The 20,696-nt window shown below is 29.6% G+C and overlaps 2 protein-coding genes across 4 annotated transcripts; one reads left to right on the top strand and one right to left on the bottom strand.

Moving 5' to 3' along the window:
* Positions 1-7,727: 7,727 nt before the first annotated feature.
* Positions 7,728-8,680, top strand: LOC114394969. Its single transcript, XM_028356652.1, has one exon. It carries the CDS (start codon positions 8,021-8,023, stop codon positions 8,603-8,605), a length of 585 nt encoding a protein of 194 aa, XP_028212453.1. The 5' UTR covers positions 7,728-8,020; the 3' UTR covers positions 8,606-8,680.
* Positions 8,681-14,434: 5,754 nt separating this feature from the next.
* Positions 14,435-20,155, bottom strand: LOC114394950 (O-fucosyltransferase 7-like). 3 transcript variants are annotated; one of them, XM_028356636.1, is made up of 13 exons: positions 19,959-20,133; positions 19,684-19,860; positions 19,098-19,172; positions 18,481-18,580; positions 18,330-18,397; positions 18,132-18,220; positions 17,853-18,033; positions 17,620-17,748; positions 17,374-17,507; positions 17,068-17,281; positions 16,010-16,194; positions 15,796-15,891; positions 14,435-15,290 (listed from the first exon to the last, which is right to left on the bottom strand). In XM_028356636.1, the coding sequence occupies exons 2-13, from the start codon at positions 19,831-19,833 to the stop codon at positions 15,167-15,169; spliced, it is 1,545 nt and encodes a 514-aa protein (XP_028212437.1). In that variant the 5' UTR covers positions 19,834-19,860; positions 19,959-20,133; the 3' UTR covers positions 14,435-15,166. The 3 variants fall into 3 exon arrangements, 2 of the variants coding, with proteins under 2 accessions (XP_028212437.1, XP_028212432.1); XR_003662892.1 differs by having other exon boundaries at positions 15,796-15,886; positions 19,684-20,155; XM_028356631.1 differs by having other exon boundaries at positions 19,684-20,155.
* Between the last annotated feature and the right edge of the window lie 541 nt (positions 20,156-20,696).

The raw sequence follows: 20,696 nt of genomic DNA, 5'->3' as shown, positions 1-20,696 counted from the left end.
TGGAATTAATTAACTCATTGGAGCCATTCATTATGATTGTTTCTTTCAAATTGTCTATTGAGTTCAATCATTTGTTGCTTCTATTGATTTTATTTAATATTTTAGTAGGCATGATCGGTCCAGGGGCTGTAGAAATATAGTGAAGGATTTGAAAGTCTTTGACACATTCAATACTTGGTTGCATTATGAATATGTTGAAGACAAATTATAGAAGATAAATCTAAGGAGCAATTTTATATATCAACAAGCAGCAAGGGAATATGTTCGAACAGATGGTGGGCACATAGGTTTGGAGCTGTCATGAGCTTAATTTGAGGATGGCCCATATTTTAACCGTCAAAAGCCAAACATAGAATAAAAGGAATATTGATTCTGTTTGCATTTTGTTTGGGGTACTGGCTAGACTAGATACGTTTTCCTGGTCCAATGGAAACCTTTGGATCGTTGGTTGATTTGAAGTTAGTAATATGCTGAAGGAGGAAGCTACAAGAGAAGTTTGCATTTCACGATCATTTTTCCTTATGTATAGGTTGTTTTCTATTGTTTACTCACATTTTCAGCTGCAGATTTTTGTACTCTCACATTTGTGCTAAAACTGAGTTTGTCTTTAATAAATTCATTCATTCATTTTGCATTTTAATAAATAAAAAAAAATCTTTTGTTTCTTGCTATTGCTCAATTAGGGACCATTTCAATGAGAATACCACGCAAGTAGGCATGTTCTTTAATTTTATATAATTTCAGTCAAATATTTTAGTTGTGATATTTTAAATTTCTTTTTTTTTAATTGTCACAAGAATTTGGGGAGAATCTTTAATTTTGACGCGGTATATGTCTGACAAAACAACCGTGAAATTTTTTCAATTTGATCATTTTATTAGTTAGCGTTAATAGACAAATGTGGCTATAAAATCCAACATTGTTTAATACTTTATTGAAGTCCAACTTTACGTTTTTTAATGTATAGTATTTGATTCCCCTAAAAAAAAGTATAGTATTTGATTGCTGTAAAAAAAATGTATAGTATTTGATTTTGTTTGATTGACTTTACTATTTTTATAATTTATTTTGTTGTTGGCAATAAAAAATATTTTTTTAATTCTATGATTTAATTTTATTTATGTATGCATTACTTTTATTTTTTGTCATTGTTAGGCAAAACCTTCTAGGCAAATCATTATTATCCTCATTTATTCTCACTATGTAAATTATTGAACATTTTCTTTCCTATGTAAGTCAATTTTTCTTTTATATATTGATTTTTTTTTAATGAAATTTTGTATATTGTTATTTATACTTAAAATTTATTCATATTGAAATTATATATAAAATAAAATACATAAGATGAAAAATTTATAAAATAAGTTTTTATCTTATCTGAAATCACATTAAAATTTATTATCATGATTAAAATATTTTTTAATTTGTTATAATGTTGATATTATAAATATATTTTTAATCTGGTCCATGATCATCTAAATGTTTTTTAATATAAGTTTCCAGGATTTCTAAAAACGCCAAAAAAGTAACCTCAAAAGACCTATTTTTTTAGTTTAGGGACCTAATTAATAAATAAATAGTCTAAAAAATTATTTAAAATTTTGGAAATAGTTTGGAGACCTATTTGGTAATTTAACCTTTAAATTATTCAAAATATTGTTTATAAACGATGAATTTTATAATAAAAATAGTATTTTGTATAATACAGTTGTAAATTATTAAATTATTTCATAAATAATCATTTCAAATTAAAAAATATTTAAAATTAACCTAAAGTAAATCCTTTTTAAAAAATTTAAATATAAATTTTTCATACAATTTTATATTTTAAGTAAAATAAGAAATATTTGTGAGACTATAACTAAATATTTTATTATTATTATTGTTCTCATACAATACTCATACACAAATGAATAAAATAAGATTTCATTTTTTTTCAAAAAAATAATATTATTGTCATTATTACATTCTATATTATGGTGTTAGATTGTAAAATATGAAATTTAATTTTTTGTTTAATATTATATGATAAATATTTGTTCTAAAAAATATATGATTTACTAACACCATATTTATTATTAAAATAGTAAACTTTTAGCTAATTAAAAATTGATATATAAAGCCACCAAAAAATAGTTTGTAAAAGTAAAATATTTTTTAAATAACTTCAAATTTAGAAATGACAAGAATTTTCATACCCATGAATATTCATTTGGACTTGATCTAACTTTGAGATGAAATACACTTGACATATTTATTATTATTGTAATGAGTTGAGTTTATGTTAAGAATCATTCCATTTTTATGGCTTCTTCAATTATATTTAATGACATCCAAAGTTAGTTTTAAATTTAAATTTAGGCTAAAAATATATGCAAATATATTTTCATAAAGTAGTAACAATTTTCAGTGAACCAGGATGGAGACGAAGTAAATATATCCACGGATGGGTACAATGTCGTGATCAAAAATTGGGGATGGAGAGAATGTTGGGGGAGTTGGGACTAGGGTGGAGGACAACGTATTCATCATGGCCGCTTCGTTGTTATATTTATTCATAATTATCACTTATACATTTTTCTTAAATTATTACATATAATGATAAGCTTAAAATATACTTTTATTCTTTTATTTTATTTTTTATTTTAATTTTGTTTTCTAAATTAAGAAAAACACTTTGATTTATTCACATGTTTTTATTATTATTAGATCAATTTATCATATGATATTACCAAGTTGATGTTTTAAATCTTTTGATATTATTTGATTTTTTTTATTTCATATCATAGGAATCAATCTGTATCTCTTATTTATGTTTGATCTTGTTTTAATTACAAGTATTTCTTTCAAATAAAATACATTCAATTCAAATAAATCATTATTATTCATTATTTTGTCATTGTTCTTCAATATATTGATAATAAATATACTTTTAATTTGTTAGCAGTTTCATTTTCTTTTACTTTATAATTTAGTATTTTATAAATAATATACTAACAACACAAATAATATCTCATTTATTCAAATAATATCTCTCTACCCAAAAACAGCTGAGTCATCCATGCGAATATACAAGTATCATGCTAGTTTAATGGTATATATATATATATATATATATATATATATATATTAACCATTAAACATACATATAACATTCATACTGAGCATCTGCCAACAGAGTTTGAGATGCAAGATGAATACAATAAATTCATGGCATAGTAAAACAAAAGAAATATATATGCAGGGACAACAATATACGAAAACTAAATTGCATATTATGTGATGCACATACAAATAGTAATGCAAAAGACATCCTAAACTAATTATGATTGTTGTTGCTACTGTTGCTTTACCTATTGTGAGAGCTCTTGTTGGTCACCTTGCCAAACCCAAACAAAATCTTTAAAAAATGAGCCTATGGCCTCTACCAATATTTTCTCATATTCCAATGTATCTCCAATCTATTTTTTCCCCTCCACCAAATGAAAATGTGGAGCAAACTCAAAGATCTCTACATCAATGGATAAAATCCCCTTCCCACCTTCATGAATGCCCTCAAAGATCTCATATTCCGTTTTCTGAACACAGTCTTCAGAGAACGCACAAAAAATCCCAAAAGATGCATTTGAGGACGAGTTTAGAAAAGGTAAATACTGAAAACAGAATCATGAAGTTACATGATTATAACAAAAAATCCCAAAGCTTAACTATTTAACTGTTTTTGTTAGAATTGTTAGCAATCACTTTTTGAACTCTGTCATAATTTTTTCTGCAAATTTAGAATTGTTTTATTCTCTAGAAAGACTGTGAATAACCTGACAATAGAAGTTCTAATGTTCACTTGTTTCGATAATGTCAGATTGGCCAAATGAGTTTTCGTTAATGTACTTACACATATCTTTAGTTTCTGCCAAACCATCTAGAAATACTCTCAGTTCTCCTCCTTCAGCTGTCATACATAATAGTCATGTTATTGATCAACATACTTAATAAGCTTTAGAAATAATGGGGTCAAATATGTAAATAAACATCAACAAAAATGAAGAGAATCAGTCAAGTCTAATTTTTACCTAAAGAGTTGTTGCATCTATGAGGAAAGAAAGACTGACGTGTTTGGCTAAAATAATGTGGTGGTGCTAAAAAAACGACAAATTAACAAGGAAAGAAAATGGAGTAAAATTATTTACAATAGATAATATCTTATAAGGAAATCATGTATTTATTGTATACTAAGAGAGTCTAACTTAGTTGGTTAGATAAGATATGTGAATATTGTAAATTTTTTGATATTGTATTTAATTTTTATGGATAAAAAAAATGTATTCAGTGTAATATCATTTATCCCAAGAAAGATCAAAATCAGTCTTATCCCAAAGTTTCCTGAAATCCTTAAAAACAATATTCTCATTTTAAAGAGTTTTAAAGCTTGTTTCGGGGCAATATAAGAACGGTCCTGCAAATTAAAAGCCAAAAAAATGCAGTTTCCTATGGGTGAGAGCAAGGAAGTCTTATTTTGGGAGGACCATTGGATAGGGGAGGAGACTTTAGGAAGGAAATATAGAAGGCTATACACAATTTCTGAACAGAAACAATGTTCTGTTATAGAAGTTGGTGGTTCGGGTAGGAGAAATATGGATTTTCAATTTTTGGTGAAATTTGATGTTTTGGTGAATAGATTTTGAATAAAGAAAGATTTAAAATGATTCAATTTGTAAGAATTTAAGTAGAAAATGAGAATTTAATAGTTTTTAGTAAAGAAAGAATGGTTATAGAAATGAATTTACATAATTTTAAGAATAAAAAATTTAAATGACTCAAGAATAACTTGGAGACCAAAATTATACAAAGTTCAAACCAATCAAAAGAATTTTTTAGCTAAAAAATAAATTTAAACTATTTAAAATTATAATGAATATAATTTTAGTGCTAAATAAATTCCATTTAAGTCTCTAAAGCGTCGTTTTTTTAGGATCCTAAAGCATGTTGAAACTTGAAACATACCTCTACGAGTATTTAAATCTAAACTGCTTAAACTTTTTTTTTTTAAATAAACTTCTTAAACTTAGGATCTTGATTACATAGTTTCAAAATATATGAATTTATAAACACCTTAATTATTTCTGTAATTTATATGTTAAAAAGTAAATATTGTTGCTTAATTAAACTAAAAATTATAATTAAATTATTCACAAAAAAAATTATAATTAAATTGACCGTTGTATATTGTGATCGATAAAAACAACTGTATTCCACAAGACAAACTTGAGGACGAGTTTAGAAAAGACAAATACTGATCGAAAACAGAATCATGGAGTTACATGGTTATAGCAAAAAATCCCAAAGCTTAACTATCTAACTGTTTTTGTTGTAATTGTTAGCCATCACTTTATGAACTTTGTCATCACTTTTTCTCCAAATTTAGGATTTTTTATTCTCTAGAAAGATTATGAATAACCTGACAATAGAAGTTCCAATGTTCACTTGTTTCAAATAACAAAGAGAAAGTGAGTAAAAAAAATGTATAAAGTTAATGTCATTTGAATTAAGAGAATAGGGAAAAAAAAGAAAATTAAATAAAAAAACTATCTTTTTACCTATTTAGTTGGATAAAAAAATATAAATAAAAATAAATTAATATATTTTTCTCTTAATAAAATGAGAACTAATTATGCTTTTTTATTTATTCATTTTAAGTATGACTTATAATAGATAAATATAATTGAAACAAGATTTATTTGTAGAATGACTATTTTTTATCTTCTATTCCTTTTGACTTTTCACCCCATATTAAATGAAAAAAGTTTCTTTAAAAAAAATCATTTTTTCCTCTTATTATTTTCTTCCTTGCAAAATCAATCGATACAATCATACAAACAATATATATAAATTCTCATGGACAACAATTTTCTTAACCAATGAGACACGCATAAAAGAGTTTTGTATTAAAGGTTTAGGAAGATTCTTTTGCACAACATTTTTTTATAATCCATTACATATGTTATTTATAATATTTAATACACATATAAAATGAAACTGAATGATGCCTCAAATAATTAAGGTGGTATTTATCTATAATTATAAATTTACGAATCTAAAAAAAATAAAATCAAAGTACACATGACAAAACAATATTTGTTTCTCAAGATTTGAATGACATCTATTTTTATTTAGTATTTCATAGTTATTTGGTTTGATTACAAATTAAAATTCAAAATTTAATAAAATATTTATTATAGATACAGTAGAATAATAAATAGTAGGTTACTAATTAATGACTAACAATATCAATAATTAACATTTTGTAAATTGAAAAAAATAATAATTTACATCTTCACACAAAAGACTAAATATATGTTGATCACATTCCACTTGCGTAAGTGGACCTGTCTGTGACTACATATTATAATAACAAAATTTAAAAAATATAAACTATCTTACCCTTCCAGCTTAACTTGGTACGTCTCTATAAAGATTGCACCACAAAATAAAAAAGAAAGAAAAAAAATGCTTAAATAATGGTCAAACACTGCACATTAGTTTAAACTGACTTTGCGGCAGTGGCAAAAGACAATGAAGAGTGGGGAATGGCCCTCGTATACGGAAAATCTGTACTCTTTAATGCCATTGTCCCAGATTCGTATACCACATACAGTTGTCTCCATATGCAATTTAATATATATATATATATATATATATATATATATATATATATATAACTTGTATTTTGAATTTTTTTTAGTTGTAAGAATTAAATTTATAAAATTTAAATAAAAAATTATGTTATGTAGAAGAGAAAATAAAACAAATATTTGAATTAAAATAGAGAAAAAGAGATTTGAAATCGTGTTGTTTTTTGAAAATTTATTCTTAAATAGTAATTTCCTCTTGTTTATTTTTTCCCACCAAAACAGTATACTTCCTTCCTTGGTTCTTTTGTGTCCCTTCGTTAAATTGAAGTACCAAAGAATACTTACAAGTCATTGGCCATGGTCTACATCGAACCCTTGTTTATGTTAGCGAATTACGTGAAGAAAATAATTCTCTCGCGTTATTTTTTACTTTTATATCTTTTTACAAGCATAATTCTTAAATAAAAAATGATTTCTAGACTAAATCATATGATCTCTTGTGTAAAGTTGAGTTTTACTAAGAAATTAGCATCTTTTCGTGTTGACATTATAGATTGATTCAGGTGTATGTATAAATGATCACACATTCTTGAGACTTGAGCGCATATTCTTTTTTAAAGAAATTATGTTGCTTGCATAAATTATCTGTGTACGTAATAAATAGGAGTAATTAAAAAAAAAAGAAGAATGTTAATATTATTGAGTTTAACATGCTTGCATTATGAGCATAAAAAATTTACACTATATTATAAAAATTGAATGACTGTTTATAACTAAATGATAACATAAAAAAATTACACTGTCGCTACATATATTACTTATTCCATTATTAAATGAAGAACAAAAATAACATTCTTCTTAACACAATACTTTTATTATACCTATCTAATTATTTATACTCAATCCAAATGACTTGTTACACCCAAGTAACTAGTTTTCCTCAATAGTTATTCAATACGTGTACAAAACGGCACCGCTTCAAACCTTGGTTGGTTTGATTTTGCCATCGCCAACGCTTTTTTTAAACTTCCATAATATTTTTCCGCATGCCGCCCCACAGAAAGCATTGCCCTTTATTTTTCACAATACTTTGAGATTGCAACCCTCACAAGCATAATCAACCACCGACTCCACCCGTGGACCCCACTTGCCTCCATCACACGTCCACATAAATCCCCCAAAAATTCTCAATTAATTATCAAAAAAAATAAAACGTCAAAAAGACCATTTTTGAGAAGAACAACACAAGGAAGCACCCATGAACCATCACGGAAATATTAGTGGAAACACACACATAGATGACACACCCCATGCCAACTTCGTTTTTCTCTTTGCCTCCTCTCTATATATTGGACCAACCAACTACACCAACATTTGCAAAATAATGCAAAATGGAAAACCTAAGAAGACATTTCTCAAAGAAAAAAAAAGACACATATTGTGTTATTGGTCGGGTCAAGCACAATGGCTATTGCAAGAAGCACCCCAAACACCACCAATCACCCGGTGTGTGTTCTCTTTGTTTAAGGGAAAAGCTTTCTCAACTATCTTCTTCTTTTAACTCACGTAGAAGAATATCATCTATTTGTTCTTCTAGTTCTTCTTCTATGTCATCATCTTATTACTCTTCAGCTTCAGCTTCTTCATGTGCTTCTCCAATGCAATGTTTTTGTTTCACTACTACGGAGGGAAAGATTACTAGCTCTTCTAATTCGGTCTCGATCTTTCTGCTGAGTAGTGGTAACAATGGAATCATAAAGGGTAGGTGTAGGTCATTGGATATTGTTCCAAGAAAAAGAGATTGTGAAGGTGGTGGTGTTGATCATCATGGTCATAGTATGAGTGCCTACAAAAGTGGATTTTGGTTCAACTTGCTTCATCCTAGAAGTAAGAGAATGAAGGAAAAATATTATAGGGAGGACACTAAGCAGCTGGTTCGTTCTATGTCTATAGAAATAAGAGAAACAATGGCTTGATTTTTTTTGGAAAACATTAATTGATCTTTGAGAAAAGTAATTGTTAATTACCAAGTATTACGTTTATTTCTTTTAGTTTTATTTCCCACCTTTAAAGTTCATTGGCGGATCATAGTGTTTGACTCCTAGGCTTGTTGGTTATTTCCATTTTCTTTTCTACGAACAGAAACAAAAATTGAGATCTTTATTGGTGGATTAAACTTTTTTCATATACGCCCCTTGAATATTTTTATTTAGTATTTTTATCGATACTTATTTCTCAGTCCCTCGAATATATACGCCCCTTGAATTTTTTAGAATTTTTTTCATGTACTCGAAGCAAAATCATAGTAAATAATATTATTAATATTTCACTCAGTTTTCTTGCTCATTATAGGCGAATGGCGAATGACTTGGCTGCATGGTTGTTATATATGGATGTTTTCATAAATAAATTCCGAATCTAATCTGCCACGGCAATAAATAATTTTTTCTCAAGGTTCCAAATTTCACGGTGACTTGGCTGTAGTGTTGAAATCTTTATTTATGTATTTGGTCATGGTTCATGAATATTTTTAGAGGAACACGAGACTTTGAAGTGTCTTAGCTTAGTTAAGTTTTTAATTCCACAAAAAATCCCTGATATTTCAATCTGAGCACTCTCACTTTTAATTTTTTTTTCTAAATAAGTTTTTCATAAAATATTTTTATCAAATATAGTTTAGAATTTAATTTTTATTTTTATTTAGTTCATTAAAATATTATGATTTTTATTTAACTTTATTTAAATATCATTATTAATTAGTTCATTACTTGGTACTCTTAGTTACGAGTTTTTATCCTTTTAAAACAAGGGATTAAATAATAATAAAAATTGTCATATCTATAATTCTAGAGAGATTAAATAAAAAAAGGTAACGTCTAGAAAGACTAAGTAAAAAAAAAAAAAACTATCAATAATATAATATATTAAAAAAAATAAAAAGAATAAAAACTTAATCTTGTTTTAAGAGGGTGGTTGGGGATTTCGACCATAAAGGGACCGAAAATGCAACCCTAAATCCTTAATACCGTACTATGTGACAGCCTGTATGTAAACCGTGGGTCCAGATATTTTTCTCCTGGCAAATTGCATGCTTGAGTTGGCACCACAAAGATTCAAAATTAATGTGTTCCCCATAAATAAGAAATGCAGGAATTAAATTGGAAGTAATTAGGGAAGACAAAGCAACAAGAAAACCCGGATATCAAATACTTTTTTTTCTTAGAAACCACCAATATTTTTTATTGGAGATAATATTCTTGTTTGACATTGTTCAACTAATATGGAATATGTATGAAAAAAAAATTCTTCTAAATATTCAACCAAGTTCCAGTTGCGTATCTGGATCAAATACTTTGCATCAATTTAAAGAGTACGAGTACAAACAATTACTAAAAAGTTTTATATGCTCAAAAATTACATTTGCTATTGTATTTATCTTCATCGGTGTTGTTTTTATTTAACAAGAAACAATCGATTAATATAAAAATTAATTTATATTATTATTATATATATTATAAATGTCGATATACATGATATTCATATAAAAAATAATGATTTTTAATTAGATAAAAATCATATTGATGTACCTCTGACGTGCTGGAAAGGAGGTTCTCGCACAGGGCATTTCAAACTACAAAGTGAGTTGCTATTAGAATCTCAGAAGGCTGTTATGGTGAAATTAATAGAAACTTTGATGGGCATATTCTGGCGGGGAATCGAAGGATAATAACTGCAGAATTCATTGGATGTGCTAGGAACGCCTATTTTAGTCAAAGAAAAATGAGTTTGATTGAATGGGTTTTCGTGGATTTAGTGTCATTGTTAAGCTTTAAAACTTAGGGAAGCAATGTTGGAGGCTTATCACAAGTGAGGACTCTCTGCTGATGGCCCGCTGAGGAAAATCCTCAAGAATGGAATATTATGTGAGATTTTTTTTTTTTTTACTTACATAAGTTTTTGGTCCTATAAAATAGATTTTTTTTTAGCTATTTAAAGATTTTTATTTTGATTTTAGATTTTCCAAGAATTTGGCAAAACATTGAGAAAAAGTTTAAGCACTATAAAAAGATTTTATACTACTATATATCTCTGATCGTAAATCATTATATGATATGATAAGTTTATTAGTTAAAACTAGAGGAGGTGGTACACCATACACAAATAATATCCCTTACATTGATCTTCAGTTATATGTAAAATCAGTTATATAATCGATTATAAATAGATAATCAGTTATAGTTATTTTAACCACTTTTGAAGTATAATATTAGGGTGAGAACCACTGTGGATAATATATAGTATTAATGAGCACCAAATGAATCCAACGATGAAAAAAAAAACAGTGCATGATGGACCACCTTAATGTGGTACCTCGGGTTTTGATCACTTTATAGTAATTATTTTAAAAGCCATATTAATCATAATTTTATTTAATTAGCAGTATAATTTTTTTTACATCAATATATATATATATAAATTAGACTCTTATTCAATTGTCAAAATTGATATATACATGAGAGAAGCACTTTCTTAAAAGATGACAAATGGTATGCATATTAATCATCTACAAATCTAATAAATATGTCGAGTCAGTGTGATGATTATCCAAAATTAATATTATCCCTAAAGTAAACAAATTGTATGAACAAATCCTCAATTATTAAAAATTATATTAAATGTTACTCTAAGTATTAAAAAATCCTTCAAATTTTTCATAGATGTTAGTAAAATATACCAATGTAGATACTAAATTGATAGATCTTTAATATTTTATGGATTACTTATAGAATTTTATTACTTTAAGGATTATTTAGGAGACATGGTAATACTTAAGGGTGAAAATTGATGGCTTGCTCAAACAAAATTCAAAATAGAACCATGTAATATTTATTATCTTCTCTATGTAAAATGTCTAAAATCATTTTTAGGCTAATTATTCATTTCTTATTTATTATCTTCTCACTTAAAATAATTATTTAAGATTTTTTTAGCTTGAATAAATTTTAATTTTCTTTTCTAGATTGATATGTAGATTATGTATAAAATATAACACAACGGGAGGAACATTTTGTTTTATAAAAGAAAGTAGGAAAACTTATGTTGTTTAGGTGTTGTGGCCCACAGTAGGAAAATGCTCATTAAATTAGTTAAGTGAAAAAAGATAGTAAAAAAAGAGCAAAACAAATTTATATAAAAATATTATAACAATAATTAAAAAAAATTTAAATTATAATGCAACCTAATTTCTTTCAAGTAATTTTCATTTTAAGGCGATTTAAGAAAAAATGTTCATGAGGTACGTCTAATTAAAGTTTTCTTCATACTTGGTGGAAAATATTCATTCCCGTTTGTTTTATTCATATTTTCTATGTTAAATAAAATAAAACATTCAATAAATTAGTTAAATTGATTATAACAGTGAATCAAAATATATAATTTGACCATAATGATTAATATATTAATGTGTTTTTAGGTAAAGAAATTTGTTTAGGTGCTGTGACCCATAGTTTACAGTGTAATGTAGTGGAGACTCTGCCTACACATTTAAATTCCCCATATATATCGCATTTAAACCCAAATTTCTAGGGATGCACTGATTGATTGGAAAAAAAAAATTCAACACTTTGACAAGCATGCTTGAAGTGGAGGAGATTCTTGCAAGGAAACATGGTGACTTAGGGTGTTCCCTCTCATTCCCTAAAATAATTTTCACTGGTAGGATACCCTTGAGTACGGGTAATATCACTCTCCACGCGTTAAAGAAAGAATGTGAGAGAGATGAAATAAAGGATATAATGGGTATTTAAGATTTAAAAAGAAAGATTGGGATTCACTTATCAAAAAGGAGGGTGCAATTAGCAAGTGTCAGTAAATAAAGGAGGCTATTAGTAATTTCCAGTGGACATTGTTTTGTTATATAGATAGTAGATAATTAAGAAAAAGTAAATTATATGGTGGACCATCTTCCATGTGGTTTCACTGGTGGACCATAAAAGTAGATCGTCAGATAAATTAGTTAAATATTGGACGCACAAGATCAAATATTGGTGACTTATTACAAAAAAAGTTGAGTTTTGCAAGTTAGCCCTTGGATAAAAGCATTGCTTGAGGTTAATTTGCAGATTTTTATTTAAAAGATTGGGGTAATTGAAACCCTAACGTAGTACCACGGTAACGCGATATGACGAAGTCACATGTTAACTTCTATCAGAAATGTTGGAGAAAGTTCGAATTCTGACGTGGGAATGGTCATGGCTGCCGGTAAGTTTTCACATTCTTTATCAGATTGGATTTTAAATCCAATGGAGTTTATTGACAGCTTTGATGATTTATGGAAAAGATAAAGTTTAGGAGCAAGTTTTTATATCAACAACCAGCAGGAGAATATGCTCGAACAGATGGTGGACACACAAGTTTGCAGCTACCATGTGCTTAATTGTCACAAGCAGTATATATAATAAAAGGAATATTGATCTGGGTTGCGTTTCGTTTTGGTTAATAATGGCTTTGATTATGTACATTTCCCTGGAATGGAAATTCTTGGAACATTGAATGGTTTGAAGTGCAGAAATATGCTAAAAAAGGAAGCTTCAAGAGAAGTTTTATTTGTTTACTCACTTTTGAAGCTGCAATTTTTGTACTATGATATTTGTACTCTGGCTTGGTTTATGCATTTCTTGTGCTAAAATTGGGTTTTCTTTAATAAAGACATTCTTTTTGCCTTTTATAAAAACACGTTGATTTATGAAAATTTTATTGTCGAATGAAATTGTTTATTTAATGCACGAAGACGACAAGTGCACAAACAATATGATTTCGAAACAACTTTTTAGAAATCGTCATTCATGTTGAACTTGTAGCTCTTCCAAAACATCAAGGAGGTGGTGATGGAGGGGCTTCAGATTTGATATGTCTTTCATCCTTTGAAGGAGGAGTTGGTGGGGATGCAAGAGGTCCCAACACAAACACACGCAGCTGTTCACTCAATTCAACAGACTTTATTTTGAACCAAACATAAGTATTTACATAATATTTTAAAAAGGACCACTTAAAAAGTTGGAGTTGATCAACAATTAATTGTTTTCAAGATGCATAAGATGAAAGTGAAAAGGCCTTATCCATGGAAAAGATAAGAATTTACATTAATTTTTTTTATAAAATTAAGTGGATAATGCAGTCTCTAATGTTGGAATTTCTAAATTGAAAATGAAATGAGTTGCAGGTTGGTGGGTCAACATGCTAAAAACTATATATATATATTACATAATAAATATTAAAGAAAACTTAAATAAATTACTTTATTCTGAATAATGAATTATTTAGATAAAAATAAAATAAAAAATCCTAAAAAAAAATTAACATCAAATGCATGAAGTAAATCAAACAAAATTCCTATTTGAGAGACTTCTAAAATTCCAAATCCTAACGGAATATAAAAATAAAAATTAATAATTAAAAAAACGGGCTGGTGGATTGTTCCTCCCCGATCCATCCTCTACCCATGTTTTAACAGATCAAGCAAGGTGGGTCAGAACTCAGAAATAGGTTAATGGGTTGAAAATCTCAACCCGCTTGCCAAAGAAACATACAGACCAAAACATTGGACCAGTGTGTTTAACCCACTTTGTCACTCCTATTCATACACTAAATAGCAAATGCACTAAATAGCAAGCACAAGAAATTGTGTTACATGTCATAGATGCTCGAAGAGGGCTAATTAAGCAAAACAATGCACGCAAGATTCCTTGTACATACAATGGTACAACTATAATTGCTAAAAATGCCTTTTTAGAGTTGATACTGAATTTTAAATTAAAAAAAAAAAACTGATTCTTAAAGACTGAAACCATTTCCTATTCTAGTTTTCCCTTCAGGCTGCATGACTCATGACTCCTAGGAAGTCTGACTTCAACAAAATTAAGCCGAATTTTCTAATTTTCTATTTGCAAATATCTGTATGTTTCCAAACGACAGATGAAGTTCTGCCACACTTTCCCCCCTCTCCCTAATAAATAAACGTACGCATTAGGGAACAATAAAAGATTTTTGCATTTTGTTGTCTTTCAACAAGAACAGATTACAAAATGTGGAACTATGTAAAATTGCTCTAGAAGAAATTCAATAACGGGTGATTGAGATCCCTGGCCATATCTGGAAGCTCTACACTATACCTCTTCATAAATAACTAAGGCATGTCCACATAACAAATGAATCCAGTCATCTCAAATCTCCATCCTGCCCTCTACTAGACCCATGAACTACTCATCCCAATCTCTAATTTTTTATGTCAAAACCCGAATAAGGGTTTTCTTTTCCTTTATTTTTTCCCCCAAATTGAAGGGTACGTGTAACAGCGATACCGGTATATACACTCTGCCACCACAGTGCCACCTCCCAGCTGCATATCAGATCTTATGCTCAAACTTTGTGTAAATTGATTACACATGTGCCATCTTTTCTCCAAGGGGTATTTCCAAGGAAAAAGTTCAGCAGTATCTTATCTATCAAACAATCTGAGAGACGTTTAGAGGTGGTGGTTATGTCTCTGTCTGGCATAAACAATCAGGCAAGGGATTAGCATAAAAGGCTTCTTCTGACCGAAACCTGTCCATGTGCTTTGTTCCAGAAATTGGCCCTTTTCTCTTCCTGGGAGAACCAAGTCTGTGCAACACATGTAACAAATGAAAAACCAAATAGAGGTTCACCTTGTGATCAGTATATTATAAAAACAAGTAACATAGAAACAGACTCTTCAGTAGGTTAAATGAGGAAGATAATACCAAATCTTATGTCATGTACTTGACAAACATGCTAATTCCCCAGAGAGAGGAAAAACATTATTGCCAACCTGCTGTCAGTGTTTGGCTAATACTCTTACCTATGAAGCTTGATATCTAGTTTTGACCATACTCCATACAAAGTAAATCAAATGACCTGTCTTACTAATGGTCTATGGAGAGGACGTGCCAAGAATAACTAATAATCATGGCAAGTAGATTTATCATTTATGATTATGATATGATACAATCATGTATGAAGGAGAGTAATAAAACAATAACTATAAAAGTGGAAGAACCATAAACACAAATATATAGTATATACATACATATTTGAACATCCATTAAATTAATTAAAACATAAACTAAAGGCTTTCCCAATCACATACCGTCTTCTGTGGAGATCAATAATCCTATTTGATAGTTTCTTCCCCTCAGTTATTATTCCCTGATCCAGTTTATCGAACAGATGAACAAGGGCTTTCCTAATTAAAATGAGATGACAGACAGAACAGCTTTGTAATGGATGATTTCAAAGAGTTTATCAGACAATTTTTAAAGATCAATAAGTTGATCTGCAACATAAAGAAAATACAGCCTTACTTGTCTGGAGATACTGTTCTTCCACGTCGAAGAAAACGGCGATGACCCTCAACAGCCTTTGCCATATTTCCGGAATAAGAAGGTATAAATACATCACTTTCAATAGATACAATATAGTCAAGAGCAGCCATTTGGGATGCATGATTAGAAAAAGGTTCAAGCTCTTCTATGGATGCCAACTTTTCCTGAAAATAATCACAGGAAGGTTAGGTTAATCAACATGATACAAATGCTTCTCAGCAGGCTGCTATTGCCCAGAAAAGCAGGACTCAGCTTTTATATTAAGCTAGTTGAACACAACAATATATATTATCTTCATCTTTATTTGACTGTTAATGCAAGTGAGTGGGTAAAAGAAGCTATTAGACACCCAAGGAGGAGGAAAGAAAAAAGTTTTGTAATCATCAATAATGGAGCAATCACTTTTCAGTAGTTTCCACAATAACAGAAAAGTTATGATAATTAGCCCTTTACAATCCAGCTCAACCCAGGTGCTTTTTAGCATTGTATTAGTAGAATACTCTAGAAATTGTTTGCTCATAATGCATTAACCCCAGGCAATTTAGACTTCTTGCCAAAAGGTCAGTGCCTACTTTTAGAGTTTTCCTCCCTATCAAATAGAAACCTCTGATCGAAATCATGACAGCATTTATGTAATTTAATAGAGACATGACCAGATGAGCTTAACCAAACACTATATGTTACTAAACATGCAGTGTCCTACTTATGATGTAGCTCCCAAGTCCCCATACATTTAAACAATGTGGGAAGGGGCAATCTTTTTATTTTAGGTTTCCATGTCAAAACATCTTAACCTTTTAACACTACTTTCTTTTCAACAAAAATAAAAGGGAGGAGAACATGACATTATATAAACTTCCCCCAAAAAAACATCAATTATTAGTCAATACATTATCAACCTAAGTTACAAGTTGATCTTGATTAGATAGTAGATACAGAAAATACCAATGTTTGACCAAACTTCATCTACTAAATATGATTAGTAGGCTATATCAAATGTCAACAATATATTGAAACACAGTATTGCAATTCCTTACCTTGCTCATCAACAATGGATATCGGGAATGCAGTTCAGCCATGTGGGACTCGCCCCCATATATCTCTCCAGCAGCAATATATATTGGAGTTGTTGATGGGTATCCGAGAGCGGTAAGAAAAATCCCAACTTCCTTTGGAGTTAAGGAGCAAAGCCCTTTGGACCTCTGTTCTATTGGATCAATGTCCTTTATTTTCCAATAGGAAATGTTCTCTCTACATGATTGGCATGTGATAATTTTCAAACATCATATATGAGAAAAGACATGAGATTCAATTAAGCAATTTGAAGTATCATAGTTCCATACCTGATCAACCGTAGCTCTTCAGCTTCAACTAGAGATAAATCATGGGTGCACCCACTAAATGCGAGCATATCCTTCTCATAACGCAAATGCAATGCAATATAGAGACCAAATGACCTCATCCTCTCCACCAACAACTACACGGACCCAAAATATATTAAATAATGAAAAAAAAAAATCCTAAAGTACTAGCTCAAGTAGGAGATTAAAAACAAAGAAACCAATAAGAGTTGAGATCTCTTTAAATACTTTTCCCATTTGTTCAATGAGAGGAGAGAAGTGAAGTGCTTCATAACAAGCCCGGCAGCGAAGCTTCTGAATGTCTGGAGGTAGATTGTTGTTTGCTAATCGTGAATCAGATTTGGAAGCTCGAATAACCTTAAGGTGTTATAATTAATTAGATGATTGCAGAATATGTATGAAATAAGGCAAATAAACAGAAACACAAAACTGTATAAAACAATAACTTCCAACATACATACTTGGTAATCTTCCCACAAGCTAGCAATCTCATTCTCATAGTAATCCATGCCAGACCAGCTTATGAATTGCTTGACCACTCTGGTTGCATTAACCAATTCTTTGGGAAGTTTCTTAATGATTTTTACATCATTAGCTAGAGAATTCATAAAATGCTCTTCGTCAAAAATATCAGAGAAATTGCTGAAAATAAAATTATAAAATTCAATTAAGTGATATCCAATACAGAGAGAGAAGACATAAATGAAAAAATAATAGTAAAGGGCAGAATTGAAAAATACCTAGTATCTTGCCAAAATGACCTTTTATCAAGTTCTGGAATTACAAGAGTGGCATTTATGATTCGAGCTACTGCTACCATATCACATATCTGCAGCAAAGGGCACAAATCTTCAGCAAACAATGGAATTGGACATCCAAAATTGAAAAATTCAATATTCCATGTATGAGTAATTTAGAGTGTGAGAGAGAGGTCAGACCCCAGAACGCATTTGGTTGAGCCCGCCATTTGTATGAACTAAAAGATATCCTCGCGATTCGGCAGGAGCTGAATAAACATTTATTACTCAAAGTACCAAAACAATTCATACTTGCAAGTTGCAGCCTACAAGGAAAGTCTAAGTTCCTTACTGGTGTAATTAGGTGTAGGGTTTGTACAGGGCAGAAACCCATGATTTGATGGAGTCTTCCACAGCTTCTGGTAATCAAAATTCCCTCTTGAACCACTCAACTGTCAAATCACAAGGAGCGAAAACATGAATGATGTATAATTTAAATATATATATATATATATATATATATATATATATATATATATATATATATCTTCCTACATACATGATACACCAACTGCCTCTAGACATGTGCTAAAACTAAATCAATTAAGTTTAAAGTCACATAATTACACATCAGATGAGATTTCATAAACATTAACAATGAGCAAAACCAAATTCTCTTCTATTTCTTCTTCCACCTCATTTCCTTTCAATCTCTATCTTCACTTTCCATCACTTTCTCCCTTCTTTTTCTTTTTTTATTTCTATCCCTCTTTTTCTTCTATCCCATACACCCCATTTTGGGGTGCACTTTTCTCACATCACATAAATAAACGAATAAAAACACGTTTAGTATGAAGCTCATTTTTGCTTAAAATGTACATGATTCTGTTTCTTTATCACATTTTCTAAGCATCCAAACATACGAGACCACCAAATCAGTTACTTGACTGTTGACATGAAGCACAAAACCTTGGGAGTAGGAAGTGGAGCTTTGGATAAATGGGGTGGTGCGAGCTCCCGCGTCCAGCTTTGTGGATCCTGAGTCTGTCAAAATTTGAAAAACAAATGAAAACCTCAAAAATCAGTAACATTAGTCAGGTAGCAATCAACATCACCAAAAACAAAATTTCCCAAAAACAAAATCCAATCCGCAACAAATATTACAGATTAGTTTGTTAGAATTTTAGTTTTGTTAGCAGGAAATTGAACACGGACCTTTCCCCTCTTCTCTTATCCCTTAACCATCCAACCCGCCTTATATCTCCAGTTTTTAAGATTGGTTACTCTAATGGAAGTCTAAGTCTTCTTTAAGTCAACAAAGTACTGAAAATAACAGTGACAACAGAAAAACCCTAAAATAAGCCCAAATTATACCCATAAATTAATAATAGGTTATTCTGCATAATAAAAATAATAACTGTTGGAAAGCACCAAGGAACTCCCTAAACAAAATCAAAGAACCTGGTATAGCAATATGACCCTAAACATTCTTCTTTAATTTAATGAGGGTAATGAGGGAAATGAATAACAAAAAAGAAAGAAAAAACAAACAAACCGTTGAGATCTTGTCGTTGAACCTGTGATCTTTAGAAGAAGGAATAATGTGTACGCGAACAGAGAAGAGAGCCACAAACGCTATGGAGCATATGGCCGCAATTAGCAACTTTCTCAGCACCGCCAACGGAATCCACTTGCGTTTCTGCATTCCACTCTCTCACTTTTGTTTGGGTCACTGATTTAAGCCAAAAGTTAATTAAGACCCTTATTAAATAAAAATTATGATAATAAAAGACTCAATTAGGGGAAGAAGAAAAAGAAGAAGAAGAAAACATGAAATTTGTTGGTTTGTTCGCAGCACTAGTGTTAATCTCTGGGGATGAACACTTGTTGGGGTTGTGAGAGACAGTGATGAGTGTGTTTTGGTTTGGTGAGTTGAAATCGAAGGGCATGAAAAGACAGCAAAAGCGGATTTAAATGCTGTATTTGGTATGGTTTTTGGCTTTTCTCAGTGTTTTGTACAGTGACACTCTGCCACTATGCCGTGGTCTTTTTCATTCGGATTATGTTTTGTTAATATTAAGGACGTAATTTAGTGACAGTATTTTTGTGTGGTTTGGTATAAAAAAAATAATTGAAATTAAAGCTTTACTAGGATGAGTTTGTAAGTAAGAATTAGTATTAAATGTCGACTTAATTAAGGTCATGAAATTTCAATTAGTTTATATATTTGTAGTTAATTGTTTAAATAATCTTCAATTTCATTACATGCATCATTGCATTACTCTTTTAAAAAAATAGTCACTAAATGAGTTTTTTAAGAAGTTTTTTTTTAAAAAAAAATAAGTTATTTTTTACATTATCTTAATTTTTCAAGGATTTTATCATTAAATTAGTTCATATTATAATGTCATTAAAGTAGTTTTTCAATATATTTACTTCAGTTAAATATGGAAACATTTTAGATTTTTAGAAAACTAATTTGATGACAAAATATTTAAAGACTAACATGGTACACAATTCAAATATTTGAAACACAAAATTCGTGGCCAAAATGTTTGATAAATTATA

This window comes from Glycine soja, chromosome 2 (assembly GCF_004193775.1).
Source record: "Glycine soja cultivar W05 chromosome 2, ASM419377v2, whole genome shotgun sequence".
Lineage (NCBI taxonomy): Eukaryota > Viridiplantae > Streptophyta > Magnoliopsida > Fabales > Fabaceae > Glycine > Glycine soja.
This window is presented reverse-complemented; position numbering and strand designations above follow the sequence as displayed.